The sequence below is a fragment of the Drosophila willistoni genome, chromosome 3R, assembly GCF_018902025.1.
Source record: "Drosophila willistoni isolate 14030-0811.24 chromosome 3R, UCI_dwil_1.1, whole genome shotgun sequence".
Taxonomy (NCBI): Eukaryota; Metazoa; Arthropoda; class Insecta; order Diptera; family Drosophilidae; genus Drosophila; species Drosophila willistoni.
The window spans coordinates 27,360,230-27,375,397 of NC_061086.1; the positions used below are offsets into that span (position 1 = coordinate 27,360,230).

The window sequence follows — 15,168 nt, forward strand, 5'->3', positions numbered from 1 at the left end:
GTCGCATCGAAAGGCATAGAAAGCATATCCAGTTAAAGTAAACCTTCGCGAACCAAAACTTGAATCCAAAAGGACTGTATTGATTCCCAATGAGAAATATTATGTAATACGCAAAAATTAAAGTAGGAAACGAGAACGAAAAAAAAACGAAATATTTATTTGCTTTATGCGAATTCCCAAAAACTAGCGAAAATTGACTTTGTAAATGGTCTAAAAACCAGCAAAAATATCAGGAGCAAATAGATAAGCAATAAAAAAGGATGTCTATGGACATTTAAGCCATGGTTGCACTCTATTGCTTCGCGTACGAAGGACATTTTGCGAGACTGACAAATCAAAGAATAATAATAATAGCAATATGGTATGCCTCATGCCTAATCCTTAACGTTTCATGCCAAAAAAGAAAATTTATATGGTTAAAATAAAACCTTTCAAGGCTTAAAAGCTACAACAACTTCTATAAGAATGCAATATTCTAAATTCTGAATAAAACTCCAAATATACCGACTAAACCTGCTAACGAAACTTGTGACCAAAGTTTATCATATCTTTTTTTTTAAGTGTATAAAAGGCTGCAATGCCATTCACTTGCCACCATTTAACTATGGGTGGGCGTTGAATTCACAGTTCATTTGGGCTCTCGAGCTACGCACATGTCTCATTGACAAGCTGACAGAGCCAATGATTTATGATTTTGACTCTTGGCAAAAAATTTGTTCGATCGAATCAAAACACTTTTAAGAGTCAAATCAAAGTGCAAGTGCCCTAAAATTTTTACTTTCAAATTATGGCAGACAAAACCTGTTACAACTCCTGTTTTTGAAATAAAAAGTGTGTATGAATGAATAAGCAGACGATTAACGCACTTGGGAAGAGATCTTTCTTTGATGTGGCCAATCGATTGCAGATCCAAAACAGGTTTCCTTCCTTTCGTTTATCCCACAGTGGTGCAAAATTGAAACTTTATTGGTAAAGCATAGTTAGCTTTAAAGAGTGAAATTATTTGTATTCATAGGTATTCATAAGCAAATCCATAAATACTATTTCAAGTACAGAGACCTTAACAAACCTTTACAATGATACCAACAGACGCAGCTGTTCCATTTAATATATTTTTACATACCAATATGAAAAATAATAAAGAAATTTTGGACAATATTTATGATTTTGATATATGTATATAAAAGCTTCCAATCAGTAAGACAGTAAGTTCAGTTGCCTTTCTTTATCATAGCTCTTCCCAAGATCAGGACCACAAGTGTGCGTTTAGTTTACCCATATGACCATAGTCGTTTAGGGCTTATAAAATTAAACCTAAATAAAGTTTGTTTGAAAATCAACTGCATTGGTAATTAAATCTGGCGCTTGATTGATATGAATTATGTGTTATATAAACAGAGGTGATATAGAAAATCCCACACTGATACTTATTTAAAAACTTTAAAGTCGTAAGTTTATCTCATAGTGGTGTAAAATTAGTGAAACTATTTGGCACTAAATTTGTGTTGAATTATTTGTATTATATATTACGGTATTATTCATAAGTAAATCATTAAATATTAATCTTATTGACAAATACGGGGAACTTAACAAAGCTCTCATCATTATGTGATGACATGAAAAGACACAGCTGTTCCATTCGGTAAATATTTGCTTACCAATATGAAATACAATGGTACTTCTGCTTATATATGAAGGCTTCCAACCGGCAGTAAGTTCAGTTGCCTTCCCTCGTCATGGATCTATACAAGTTGTCATTTTTATTGGTTATTCTTTGTGTTGGGTTAGTACAGTCCCAACGAAATTCGACTTTAGTCAGAGATTGCTCCAATCGATGCACGTGGCGTGCTCGATGCTCGCCCTACTACAAGTCTTTGGTGTGGACCATTGTGAATGGGGTGTGTCGTGTCTATCAAAACGGTTGCATATTCGGCTCAGAGAATTGTATGAGAGTCAATCAGTGTCTGGAACGTAAGTGAATCTCCCACTTTGGTATACAGTGTCTGAACTAAATGTAATATCTTCTATTAGCCATGGTCGCTGTTGATCGGTGTAGTAGTCAGTGTGCAGCTGTCACATGCCCAACCACAGGACCACAGGTCTGTGGTTGGTTTCCCTATGTCGATGCCAATGGCAATAATAAAGAGCGCCAATTGACATTTACGAATCGCTGTCTATTAAATGTCTATTCGTGTCTTAGCGGCGAAGGTAAGTAAAAGGATTTTAATATCCCTGGGATTTCATATTTCAAAAAAATATTTTTTATAGCTTACGTGGGTGAACCAACTCAAGGACCTTGTCAATAACTAATTAATTTGTGTAAAAATCAAAAATAAAGCGTTCTTGATAGTCCATTGTATTTTTACTTAAAGTTGGCTCTTGCTTTTGATGAGACCATATAATCTATCTATATCTATATATATATAAAAATGAATTGCTGTTCGTTATGAATTGTTTATCTTAGCTTGGTCCTGAATTATTCGTGGAGGTCTAGGGAAGGTTTAAAAGGTGAAAAAAATTCGAATAATTGCCGGGAAAATTCTCAAAACAGCATTTTTCTATTTCGCATACAAACGTTTTCTAAATAAAATGGAGTCAATTTGTAATTTATTACCGCTGCATAATACATAAATAATACAAATAAATGCATAGTACATAAATAGTGTCGGCTTCGAGATACTCAATTTTAGCTAACTTCAGTTGGTAATCTGTCAGTTGTTAAATCTTAAGTTTTGTCACAAATTAAATTATAAATATTAAGTTAAATTTCTGAACGCAATCATAATATTTGACATTAGATTTGACAACCAACTCATATGTCAATCCATCCTGTCGCATTTCAAAGCACGGAAAAAATTATTATTACGATATTATATCTATCTTTGCGAGAACTTTCTTTACTTTGGTGATCCTTTGTGATAGTGACATTCCAAGTAATGTGCTCTTTTTTGTGATAGTGACACTTTACTGCTAAATGAGTGGGAAATTTTTTCACTTTGATTGATTACAATTTACGATGCCGAGGAGAAGACCTGACCTGACTTAGGTCGTCGTAGTCAATCAAATGTGCGAAGGAGCTACCTCACGTGTTAACCGCACTGATGACCAGAGACAGACAGATCAAAAAAATAGTCGTATTGCTATGTCAGAATTGCGTTCTTTAGTGAGTGACAATGTAGGAGATGGGCTTAGAATGCAACGAGTTCGTGCACATCAAACACAACAACAGCAAGCTAGACATAATAAAATTAAGGGAATCCGCAGACGCAGTGCTCCTGTGATTCTTGAAGGAGCTGCATTCCACTATGATCCGGCAATTGATTATTGTTCCGACAAATCGGTAACAATTGGGGAAATGAAAATTCAAATCATCAGCCGATTCAGAAAAAAATTTATTGTATTTTAGTATCAAAAAGAAATAAATTTAAAGGATTATTCTTGTTTCTCGAATACTAGTTCAAAAATTTTAAGTTTTTTATAAAAAAAAAAATTTTAAAAGTTTATTTAAAAAAGTAAGTAAAAAAGTAACTTCGAAATGTTGAAAAAAAGTTGCGCTAACGAGCCTCACATGCATGAACAAGAAGACGACCTTTATAATGCATCAATTGATGGCCTTAAGGACAAATACGTACACAGCATTCAAGTTTCTTCCTGTGTATCCATACCCTGGTCCCAATAATACCCTGTTGTTAATTGTTCTGATGGAGCTTGCCTATTGAGTTTATACTTTAATTTTGGATTTTGGTATTAAGGAATATATAAAGAAATTTAAATTATGTGTCCTGATGGAGCTTGTGTATTGAGTTAATACTTTAATTTCGGATGTTAGTATTAAGGAAAATATTGAAGTATGGAAACAATTCATCACGACCGAGCATCAATTGATGGCCTTGAGGACAAATACGTGCACAGCATTCAAGTTTCTTCCTGTGTATCCATACCCTGGTCCCAATATTACCCTGTTGTTAATTGTTCTGATGGAGCTTGCCTATTGAGTTAATATTTTAATTTTGGATTTTGGTATTAAGGAATATATTAAGAAATTTAAATTATGTGTCCTGATGGAGCTTGTGTATTAAGTTAATACCTTAATTTCGGAAGTTAGTATAAAGGAAAATATTGAAGTATGGAAACAATTCATCACGACCGAGCATCAATTGATGGCCTTAAGGACAAATACGTGCACAGCATTGAAGTTTCTTTTTGTATATCCATACCCTGGTCCGATCAAGCCCCAATTCACGATATTCTAACGTATTTCTCATCATGTGTTCTGATGGAGCTTGCCTATTGAGTTAATACTTTAATTTTGGATTTTGGTATTAAGGAATATATTAAGTAATTTAAATTATGTGTCCTGATGGAGCTTGTGTATTGAGTTAATACTTTAATTTCGGATGTTAGTATTAAGGAAAATATTGAAGTATGGAAACAATTCATCACGATCGAGCATCAATTGATGGCCTTGAGGACAAATACGTGCACAGCATTGAAGTTTCTTCCTGTGTATCCATACCCTGGTCCGATCAAGCCCCAATTCGCGATATGCAAACGAATTTCTCATCATGTGTTCTGATGGAGCTTGCCTATTGAGTTAATATTTTAATTTTGGATTTTGGTATTAAGGAATATATTGAGAAATTTAAATTATGTGTCCTGATGAAGCTTGTGTATTAAGTTAATACCTTAATTTCGGATGTTAGTATTAAGGAAAATATTGAAATATGGAAACAAATCATCACGACCGAGCTTGCCTATTGAGTTTTCATCACTTTAAGTTTGAATTTTAATATAAAGGAAAATATAACCCATTAAAGTATTTAAAGTGGGTCTCGTTGCTTTAGTTTGGAAACGTTTTAAAGCGTTTTAAAAAAAAAAAAAAAAAAGAAGTAATTTTAGTTGTTGCCTTGAGAGGGCTCAACAAATAAATGATAAAATTGTCGAGTGGGGTCTGCTTTTATACCCGTAAAAAGCAAAGCCTGCTATGCCCTGTTAGAGACGAAAATGCTACTTTGTTTTGGAGGTGAGTAACTTTGTCTAATATCGATAATAAAAGTATCGATTAAAAGTAAGATTATCGTTCATACCCTAAAATTTCATCGGATTCAAGTCCAAATTTTGCCTTAGATATGTTTTTCTGCCATTTTCCGTGATTTGGATAAATCAAGTCGAGTAAAGTCAATTCATTTCCCTAATCACAAACATAATTCCCAACAAACAATTCTTTTCAAAAAAGCTCATTTGAACAATCGACATTTCACAGAAGTGAAAACTAATATTGAGATTTTTCCTTTTTCCTATATAATACAATACTTTCTCAACCTTTAAGATTTTGTCTCACAATTTGTATTCTCTTTGTTCAGCAGTTTTTAGATTTTTGACCTAGCCAATCGTTATTGCAAAATATATTACAAGGCGAAAGGAGAAATGAGTTAACAAGAGGCTCAACTTACAGTTTTTTTCACCAATATTTGAAAAGGCTTTCAATTGAGGTTATAATAATGACTGTATCAAGTCAAAACAAATCAGATATAATGACAAAGCCGTCAGCCATTTTGTACCTGAAACATCTGTTTAATGATCAAAGCTTTGTTCTACCAGAATGAATGGAATGGAATTATATGGCAGCTATATAAGCTACCTAGAATCTTCTTTACATGATTTTTAGGAAAATGAAGTCACTCGGCACTTTACCTCTCCTCGTAGTTATTATCTTAGTGTGTATTCTCAATGTGAGCAGTCAGGGGTGCAATCGGGTTTGCACCGAGGATATAAACTATGTTTGTGGCACAACTAATCGCAATGGAAGAATCATTTACTGCACCTTTACTAACCAATGCAAATTGGATATCTATGCTTGCAGAAAGAGAGAAAGTAAGTGCAAATAAAATAAATACTAAGAATTAAACTTAGTATTCAATAATTTCAACTGACTTCTGTTTCAGCATGGCGTTCGTCTCCTAGACGTTGTCGTCGGGATTCCAGTGCAAACGATTGCAACTAACAAAGTGACAACCCATAATCCCAATTATCCCATTGCCTGACTGCGCCAGTTTCTCAATGACCTCTCATCAATTATGGTTCGATATCTACAGAACTGAAAGGGTCAGGCTTGTGGCTGAACCTGACCACAAGCAATTTATAATAAACAACGGAAAATGTAAAAAAAATTCCTCAAATATTGACACATTCATATTTTTTTTTTATAAACAAATAAAAACCAGCAGTTTCACAAGTAAACGTTGTTTATAAATAAATTTCGACTAAAAGCAATAATTCATTGTCATTTCATTACAAGAAGCTCTTAGCGATCGGATGGAACGGATAATAACATTAAGGGTAGCCAAATATCTTGGCCTTGTTTGTTTGATTCTAAATGGTTTTCGTTTGACCCATAGCCATATGTATGACTCGAATAGTAAGTTATAAATAATGCGGAAAGTCTTGAAATTGGACAATATTTTTCCATGATTTAGATCCAAAGAAATGTCATGATGTGTGTCCCATGGTCTATCGTGTGGTCTGTGCCTTGGATGTCCTTGATGGTTGCTTTCGGACATTTGCCAGTAGCTGTGTAATGAGGATGTACAATTGTAAATATCAAAAGGGTAAGATGCGGCCGCTTCTCTTTTTTTGTTTATTTTGAATTATTTAATTGTTTTTTTGTAGGCTACAAAATTATAGCAGAACGTGCCTGTGAATTCATTACCAACGATGATTTACGAAAATTGGAACTGTAACTCTGGCTTTCTCCTGTTTTAACCGATATGAACTCAGACTTTTGAGATAAACAAAAAAAAAACGTTATTTTTGAAATGTTACATTGAGCTTTTTTCTTGCCGCAAAAGCTGTCTTACATACGTAAGTTAACGTAGCCAAATGACGTAAAATGGCGCAAGCGCCTAGCCTTTTCTTTTGTTGGCCAGGATATATATATCCTTGTTAGCATTGCTGCTGCTGTATTTATGTGTAACTCTCTGGCTCAACCTCAACTGTTGTAGTAAAAAAAAAATAGAAAAAAAACGAAAAAAGTCACGTCACCTTCTATACAAAGAAAAAAAAATATTACAAATTTTTCAAGTTTCTTAACCAAAGTTCAACTACAAAATTGTGCTAAATAACCGTTATACCCATACGTGTCTTCCTAATACATAAGTCGCAGCTAACGATAACCGAAGTGTAAGAAGCAAAACAAGCTGAAAAGTGCTGGAAAATAAGAGGAAAATTCAAAAGACAGACGAACTGCAAGCCACAAGCGAAAGTGTGTTTGGGTAGGCGAGACAGGCAAGTCAAGCAAAAGGAAGGGCACGGAACCGAAAGGACACTCACACATCAGTGCGTTAGAAGGAGATAGACCGAAAGCGAGAGAAAAGAAAAAGAGAGAAAGAGTGCTATACAGAGGGAGTCACACTGAAGCCTGGGAAAGTTTTCTTGTGTGGCGATTTAATAACAGGTTGGATATATTATTGTTGTCTATTTGTAATTGGTTTGACATTTGCCTTAGCCTTAACTCCTACTCCTACTTCCACTCCACCATGTCCCTACTTCTCCTGCTGTTGCTCCTCCATTGCAGTGTCAACAAATTGCGTATCATAAATTATGTATAACAATCTAATATAGGCATGTGTGGGGCCCACAGTATTTACATATGTATGTGTGTGTGTGTTTGTGTGCAGTTCTCAAGTTTTCTGCTCAAAATTAAAAATATTAAGTGAAAGTGAAAACTTTTTTGTCAGAATTATATCTACGATAGATGCTATGAGTCATGCGATGCTGTAACAACTTCAATTTAGTGCTTAAAAACTTCTCTTTGAACATTTAGCTGGAATTTCATACAGCTTCATATAATTCTTTATCACATAAATGCTCCCACGCAAATATATCTACATATGCACGTTGCAGGTGCCTGTGCTTAAGTCGCCCTTCTGGATGTGAGAATAAAAGGGACATGTGAGTCGGTCTTAATGCCACTGCATCATGTGGGCAGTGGATTAGTTTGCCGGGTGGTAGAATAGACCAGAAGTTTGATGTTACAGTTGCATTGTTCCGGCAACTGCGCAATTGAAATCTGCTAATTAGTAGGTTGACTGACATGAACATGCACTCGTAATTGGATCTCTGTGTAGTCGAGTTCTGTCCTATTCTGTTTTTGCAGCTAATTGGTAGCGCCCAGCGCCGGCATGTCCTGGTTAAAATGCAACCTTCAAAAGCCGACCTTGACCATCAACCGTAAACTGAATGTTGGCATTAGTTCAAGATTTCCGCACATACACACATGATTAAATTGGCCTGCAATAATATCGCATTACACCTGTTACATTTAACTAGCGAAAGGGCTTAGCTTTGCTTTGCTTTACCCTGACCACCCACTTCAGGAACAGGGCGGTTTAAATAACAATATAACCAAAGTTCTCTACAGTTTAATGTTTAACAAATTAAAGGTGTTTTAAATTCGTCTATTTGTTGTTTTTTAAGTTTTATTCATTGATTGATGCAAAAACAATTTCCCCTATTATTTTACACGGAACTTATTTAAAACGTTTATTTTAAAAAATTCTACAACCACAATATTTAAAAAAATGTGTTGCAGCCTTTTAAGGTCGATAGATGTTTACAGCTACAATCGAAAATCGAAAACAGTCAATATTACCAGATTGTTTTTATTTAACATATGGCAGCGCTTGTATCTCGGTTTTTTTTGTTGTATGTGAAGGAATTTTTTTTTTCGTGCGCCGGAAAAATAAGTATACGTACGTTTAAGCAGGACATCCGCTCTTATCGGTACATCCGGTGACGGTGTCACAATAGATAAAGCCTGATCTCTGGATACTTCGATTGGTTCAAATGGACATCGACCTATCCTCAACCAATACAAAGGCATTTGGACAAAGACAAACAGATCCTTCTATGACTGAATCACTTAACTAGATAGTAATTAATTTCTACCACAAATTTGAATTAATTACATATAATAATCCCACGTTAATCAGCTGCAATGATTTTTGGAATTTTATAGAAGCCGTAAGTTGACATTTTGGGAGATAGGGCGGCAGCCCGATTTGTTTTTGTTTTGTATCTACATAAATACATACATACGTATGTACATGTATGTGTGCCACAATGCGTGTGTGTGTGTGTGAGTTGTGTGCGGGTGGATTGACGTGCAACCTTTTGCACTGCCTGTAGCTCTTTCCGGGAATTTTGTCAGTTGCGTTTATTCCTGACACTGACCTTGACATTTACCGCGACAATTATTATATCTGGATAGAACGATAAGAGTAACTGGCAGGGAGTGGGCGTGGCGTGTGTCCTTTAATACTATTGACAGCAGACAAACTTGAATCAATTTACCAATAATGTGAGCCAATTTCAACGCAACGAATCCCATGCATTTATATATCCTTTCTTCAAATGCAACCGATCGTTAATAGTCCTAATATATGTGCTTAAGCATAAGGCAATTGTAATTTATCATATTCGGACACCCTGTTTTTAGTTTGGAATTATTGTACTTAAAAGACGACAAGTTCTTAATTTGAATTCCATTGTACTATACTCGCCTCCTTTGTGTGTGTGTTTAATTTACTTATGTATTTAAATGAATTTCTTTCAAATTCCCTGACAAGAGCTTTATATGATGATGCATTAGTCCGATGCGGTCGGCGGTGACGATAAATATATTTACATACTTTTATATCTACATAAAAGCTTAATATAGAATCAGCTGCAGCTAGTCACGATAAATACTTCGAGTTGCTTGTTAGTTATTTCAAGTGTCTAAGAGGTTTGATTATGGAGTATTGAGTTTCAAAAAGGTTTGCTGGTCAGTTGCAGCTAGAAGGAGTCCGTTTGGGCTGGTGGGGGTGTGGGACGCAGTGAGAGTGAGAAATTGTAAAGCATTATTGGGAGACATCGGCGACGTAAAATGACGCACGTACCAAGAGACCAGAGCTGGCCGCGCCTGTGTCTGACGCACAATTGATAAAGTGCAGCCATAAAGAAATAATCAACCTGCGCCTTCATATCGCCCGCCCATCGTCCGTTGGTTCGTTGTATTGGGCTCTCTCTCACACTCTCTATGTTTCCAATTTTTTCAATTGCAGAGTAGAAGCAACGAGTTCCTCTGGCCGCGATTGCTGGTGTTGTTGCTTTGGCACACTTCTGGGCAACGCATTGTCGCCGCCAACCGCAAAGCTGGGCAAAATTATGAACTTGTGTTCTTCGGGCGCAACGGCATCGGCATCGAGCACATCGTTATCGTCCACAGGGCAGGCGGAGAGAAACGGAGGAGGAAAAGGTGGCGACGGCAGCGGCGGCGGCGGTGGTGGCGGCAGCAGCAGCAATCAGAACGGATCATCAGAGGCCATTAATTGTTTTGGTGGCGGACCAGAGCCAGTCTCCAATTTGAACAGCACGATCAACGGTGGCGGTGGCGTTGGCGGAGCCAAAACCAATTCAAATACGACAGCAAACACGACTGCAACAAGTAGCAACAGCACCAGCAACGGACAGCAAGGACATACACAACACAACGAAAACACAGCAACTATGCCGCCCGAAACGCGTCCCAAGGTGGTGACCGTCAAGCATCCAGAATCCAATAAGCCCAAGCCCACCACAAAGAAGAGTAAACCCATTCAGGCTGATCAGGATGTGATTAAAGCGCTTCAACGCTGTCGCGATGAAGGTAAGGACACTCAACCAGATTAATCTCCCATGTTAATACTTTCTAAAAACTTCCGTAGGCATCAAACGTCTGGATCTGAGTAAATCATCAATCACGGTTATACCCAACACGGTGAAGGAATGTGTTCATCTCACGGAACTCTATTTGTACAGCAATAAAATTGGTCAACTGCCCACAGAGATCGGTTGTCTAGTAAACTTGCGCAATCTGGCTTTAAACGAGAACTCATTGACCTCGCTGCCGGACTCACTGCAGCACTGCAATCAATTGAAGGTGCTGGATTTGAGGCACAATAAGCTGGCCGAAATCCCCCCAGTCATCTATCGTCTACGCTCGCTGACCACTTTGTATTTGCGATTTAATCGCATCACTACAGTGGCGGATGACCTGCGCCAATTGGTGAACCTTACAATGTTGAGTCTACGTGAAAATAAGATCAGAGAGTTGGGCAGTGCCATTGGAGCTCTGGTCAATTTGACCACTTTGGATGTATCGCACAATCATTTGGAGCATTTGCCCGAAGACATTGGCAACTGTGTGAATCTGAGTGCTCTCGACTTACAGCACAACGAACTGCTGGACATTCCAGACAGCATTGGCAATCTTAAGTCGTTGGTCAGGCTGGGATTGCGCTACAATCGTTTGACCAGTGTCCCAGCTTCCCTGAAGAACTGCAAAAGCATGGACGAGTTTAATGTGGAGGGGAATGGCATCACTCAGCTGCCGGATGGCATGCTGGCAAGTTTGAATGGATTGACTATTATCACATTGTCGCGAAATCAGTTTACCAGCTATCCCACGGGTGGACCGGCTCAGTTCACCAATGTGTATAACATCAATTTGGAGCACAATCGCATCGACAAGATCCCATATGGGATATTCTCACGGGCAAAGGGTCTAACCAAGCTGAATATGAAGGAGAATATGTTGACAGCTTTGCCATTGGACATTGGTACCTGGGTCAATATGGTGGAACTGAATTTGGCCACAAACGCATTGCAGAAGCTGCCCGATGACATTATGAACTTGCAGAATCTGGAAATACTCATCTTGTCCAACAACATGCTCAAGAAAATACCCAATACTATTGGCAATTTGCGAAAATTGCGTATCCTTGATCTTGAGGAGAATCGCATTGAGGTTCTACCCCATGAGATAGGTCTACTCCACGAACTCCAGCGTCTAATATTGCAAACCAATCAGATAACCATGTTGCCGCGCAGCATTGGCCATTTGAGCCAGCTAACCCATTTGTCGGTTAGCGAGAATAATTTGCAATTTTTGCCCGAAGAGATTGGCTCACTGGAGAGTCTGGAGAATCTCTATATCAATCAGAATCCAGGCCTGGAGAAACTGCCATTCGAGTTGGCCCTTTGTCAAAATCTGAAATATCTTAACATTGACAAATGTCCGCTGAGCACCATTCCGCCCGAAATTCAGGCTGGAGGACCGTCTTTGGTATTGCAGTGGCTCAAGATGCATTCACCATATCGGCAAATGTGAGATGTGGATGGCGTCTGGCGTACCGTCTATGTGGGCAGCGATTACTATTATCAGTATGAACTGCAGACGGTGCCACAGACGCAGCAGCAGCAGCAGCAACCGGACCGACAGACAACCGCCAGAGGTAGCGGTCAGGAGCGTCGCTAACGGTGCGAGTTAAGCTAAGCTGATCTATCGAACGGAATGAAAGAAAATTCATAATGAAGATAAAACTACAAATTTGATAGCTTTAACAATGTTATACCAATTGTCCCGCGTATTGAAAACTGCCCCGAATTTGCTTTTACTTTATGTTCCAAACTCTTTTGTATTTAACTCTCAATTTTTCTCTCTCCCTCTATCTGTGTCAGTCCAAATCCTTCTGTAATTTGATTATATTGAGACTTTGCGATTGTTGCCATTACCTGAAGCAACAATCCTCATCCCACATCCATCCTCATAACCCCAAACACATCCAAATACATGCACATATTTAGATTCTAATTTGAAATGCTTCCAAGCTAGTCACAAATTTTAAAGCTTTACCTAATCATTTATGTTTTGTTTTGGTTCCTAACAAGTTTTCATTTAAAAAACAAAACTACAAATCCCGAAGCAGGAGTCGTCATAAAGAAAAGCAAAATCTGAAAACAAAAATACTAAAAAAAACATACGCAAGCGCCAAGGAATTGTTTGATAAAAAAAAAAAAACAAAATTTGAGAAAAATATGAGAAATTATTATATTATATTATACACATAACCCGTAGTTGTATTTTGTATAAGCAACAAAGTGAATATGCAACAAGTATTAAACAAAAACAAAACAGATATTGTAATTTGTGGCAAGATAAAATTGCAAATTGTTGTCGTTTTTTATTTTATTGTTTTTTTTTTTCATTTTATTTCTGTAAAGCGCGCTTCAAGCAAGTTTTTCAAAGTTAAACTATATATTTTGATTTCTTACTTTTGATATTTCACAAGAGAACTCTTAAGCAAGTGTAGTTTTAATCGGTGTTCAGTCTAAGACAACTTATATAAGACATGCTGTTCTCTAATTTTTAATTATTATTAGTTTGAAATCAAAATCTTGTGTTAATTACTACCATATCTGCAGATTAAGCTAACCACATATAGTTTTAAATGCTAAAAAGAGTTTTAAAACACTTCGAAACATGTTACTTGGATATTAATTTTACTTTCATTGTTATTAAGCAGACTCTATTTGTTTTAAATTAAATTTAAAGTCATTCTTTAAACCTTCCAAAAAACAAAAATCTAAAAAAGCATTTAAAACTGAAAATTCTGTAATTTTTTGTTCCCACAATCAGTTATATATATATATGTATCTACTTCCTATTTTTAATTATGACAAAATTATAGTCTAATGATAAAATACATATTGTATACATACAGTGGTGGCCACTTTGTTAGCGCGTTTGATGTTTTTGAAATTCAACTTTGATTTTCTCGACTCCCTAATGAAGAATTTTTTTTTAGTAATTTGTTAGTTAGGACTACCAAGTTGAGAAAATCATGGTTGAAATTCAAACTGAGTGGCTGCCACTGTACGTATATAAATGTCTATAGTATATATCTTGTTTGTGGCGCATGTGCAGCATTTTATATGTTTAGTGTTAAGCATAAACTAATCGACGTTTATAGATATGAATATATCTGAGAGAACATTTTTTGAGCATGAATATTTGTCAAATGCCAGTTAATTGATAAGGCAAGAAAATCTATCCATCGATAGTTACAGTCCCCACACACCTACACACTTGTAATACACACACACACACACACACAGACACATATAAATATACATTATATACAAAATGATTGTCTTCTTTACCGAACTTTGGTAAGAATCACATTATACTTCATTGAAAACAGCTCAAAAACCAATTATAGATTCTTATACATTGTTGCAACGCAAAATGGGCTTTAAGGAATAAGTTTTGAAAACAAACTCAATAATCAACGAAGCTAACTTTAATCTCTATCTATATAGAACGATACACAGACACAAAGGAGAACAAAATACATCCATACATACATATGAGATACTTTTACACATCTATTTTTGAAACAAAAACACTTGAGATCTATATACATACACACCTGTATAATCTAATTCAGTAATTCATCAGATCTTTACATACATATATAATAAATATATTTTTCAAAAACCAAAACTGTATGCGGCAGGGTAAAACAAACTGGCAAATGTAATTTAATTACAAATAAACATTTAATTACAAATAAAAAAACAAAAGCAACAACAAGCAGAAAACACAAAAAACACACCACAAATTATCTCTCCAAAAGGTACAAAACAAAAACATAAATGTTGAAAATATTCGCACACTTGAAACGAACATAATATAATACTATCTTTTAAACAAAACAAAACATAAACTAAATTATAAGGATAAATGATGATAAGTACGTGTTGGGCCATCCGCAAATAGAAACAATAAATAAGTTGAAATGTGGTCAAGTTAATTTGAGAAGCAAATAAAAACAAAAATGAAAAATTGTATAAGTTATAAACTATATATATATATTAAATGAATGGCATAATATTTAAAAACCAAAAAAAAAAAAACAAATCTTGACTCAATATCAAGAATAAATGTAATGATATTCCTAAAGCAAGAAAAACATATTGAAACCTGCATACCTACCATATGTATTTGAGAGAAATAAAGAAACCAAAACTGTTAAAAATCTGTGGAAATTTTTGAATACTCATCTAGTGTCATAGCGATCTGCTTTTGAAAGACAGCCCTGAGACAGGCTTGAGTTGGCAGGTCCGCTTAGTGCCAAGTGAGGACTGGACTCGATCTGAATCATATCCATTAGTATTACTCCAATTATAATAAAAAAGATCTGTTTATGAGCCTGTTTTGAAAGCTACTTTAGATAATAAAAACACATTTCAAAATGATGAAAAAAAATTAATCACCTACTGAAAATATTCACTTACAAAAAAGAT

General features: G+C 36.0%; 4 protein-coding genes and 1 long non-coding RNA gene across 5 annotated transcripts; 4 read left to right on the top strand and 1 right to left on the bottom strand.

Moving 5' to 3' along the window:
- The first annotated feature begins 1,736 nt into the window (after positions 1–1,736).
- Positions 1,737–2,365, top strand: LOC6647430. Its single transcript, XM_023178875.2, has 3 exons — positions 1,737–1,971; positions 2,032–2,208; positions 2,269–2,365. Exons 1-3 carry the CDS (start codon positions 1,737–1,739, stop codon positions 2,304–2,306), a joined length of 450 nt encoding a protein of 149 aa, XP_023034643.1. The 3' UTR covers positions 2,307–2,365.
- A 1,343-nt stretch (positions 2,366–3,708) lies between these two features.
- LOC124459680 lies at positions 3,709–4,931 on the bottom strand. Its single transcript, XR_006953719.1, has 3 exons — positions 4,686–4,931; positions 4,088–4,586; positions 3,709–3,988 (listed from the first exon to the last, which is right to left on the bottom strand). It is a non-coding gene; the product is annotated as an uncharacterized LOC124459680 (long non-coding RNA).
- A 741-nt stretch (positions 4,932–5,672) lies between these two features.
- LOC111519223 (vasotab) lies at positions 5,673–6,004 on the top strand. Its single transcript, XM_023178874.1, has 2 exons — positions 5,673–5,874; positions 5,946–6,004. Exons 1-2 carry the CDS (start codon positions 5,673–5,675, stop codon positions 6,002–6,004), a joined length of 261 nt encoding a protein of 86 aa, XP_023034642.1.
- Positions 6,005–6,402: 398 nt separating this feature from the next.
- On the top strand, positions 6,403–6,740 carry LOC26528757. The gene is made up of 3 exons (XM_015177442.1): positions 6,403–6,418; positions 6,477–6,608; positions 6,670–6,740. Exons 1-3 carry the CDS (start codon positions 6,403–6,405, stop codon positions 6,738–6,740), a joined length of 219 nt encoding a protein of 72 aa, XP_015032928.1.
- A 1,949-nt stretch (positions 6,741–8,689) lies between these two features.
- On the top strand, positions 8,690–13,044 carry LOC6647429 (leucine-rich repeat protein soc-2 homolog). The gene is made up of 3 exons (XM_023178266.2): positions 8,690–9,021; positions 10,104–10,687; positions 10,746–13,044. Exons 2-3 carry the CDS (start codon positions 10,207–10,209, stop codon positions 12,188–12,190), a joined length of 1,926 nt encoding a protein of 641 aa, XP_023034034.1. The 5' UTR covers positions 8,690–9,021; positions 10,104–10,206; the 3' UTR covers positions 12,191–13,044.
- Positions 13,045–15,168: the final 2,124 nt, after the last annotated feature.

Coding starts and splice junctions, on each gene's coding strand:
- LOC6647429 (XM_023178266.2), top strand. CDS start 10,207: ATGAACTTGTGTTCTTCGGGCGCAACGGCATCGGCATCGAGCACATCG. Junction 10,688..10,745: donor TCAACGCTGTCGCGATGAAG/GTAAGGACACTC, acceptor AAACTTCCGTAG/GCATCAAACGTCTGGATCTG.
- LOC111519223 (XM_023178874.1), top strand. CDS start 5,673: ATGAAGTCACTCGGCACTTTACCTCTCCTCGTAGTTATTATCTTAGTG. Junction 5,875..5,945: donor TGCTTGCAGAAAGAGAGAAA/GTAAGTGCAAAT, acceptor CTTCTGTTTCAG/CATGGCGTTCGTCTCCTAGA.
- LOC26528757 (XM_015177442.1), top strand. Junction 6,609..6,669: donor CAATTGTAAATATCAAAAGG/GTAAGATGCGGC, acceptor GTTTTTTTGTAG/GCTACAAAATTATAGCAGAA.
- LOC6647430 (XM_023178875.2), top strand. CDS start 1,737: ATGGATCTATACAAGTTGTCATTTTTATTGGTTATTCTTTGTGTTGGG. Junction 1,972..2,031: donor AGTCAATCAGTGTCTGGAAC/GTAAGTGAATCT, acceptor ATCTTCTATTAG/CCATGGTCGCTGTTGATCGG. Junction 2,209..2,268: donor TTCGTGTCTTAGCGGCGAAG/GTAAGTAAAAGG, acceptor TATTTTTTATAG/CTTACGTGGGTGAACCAACT.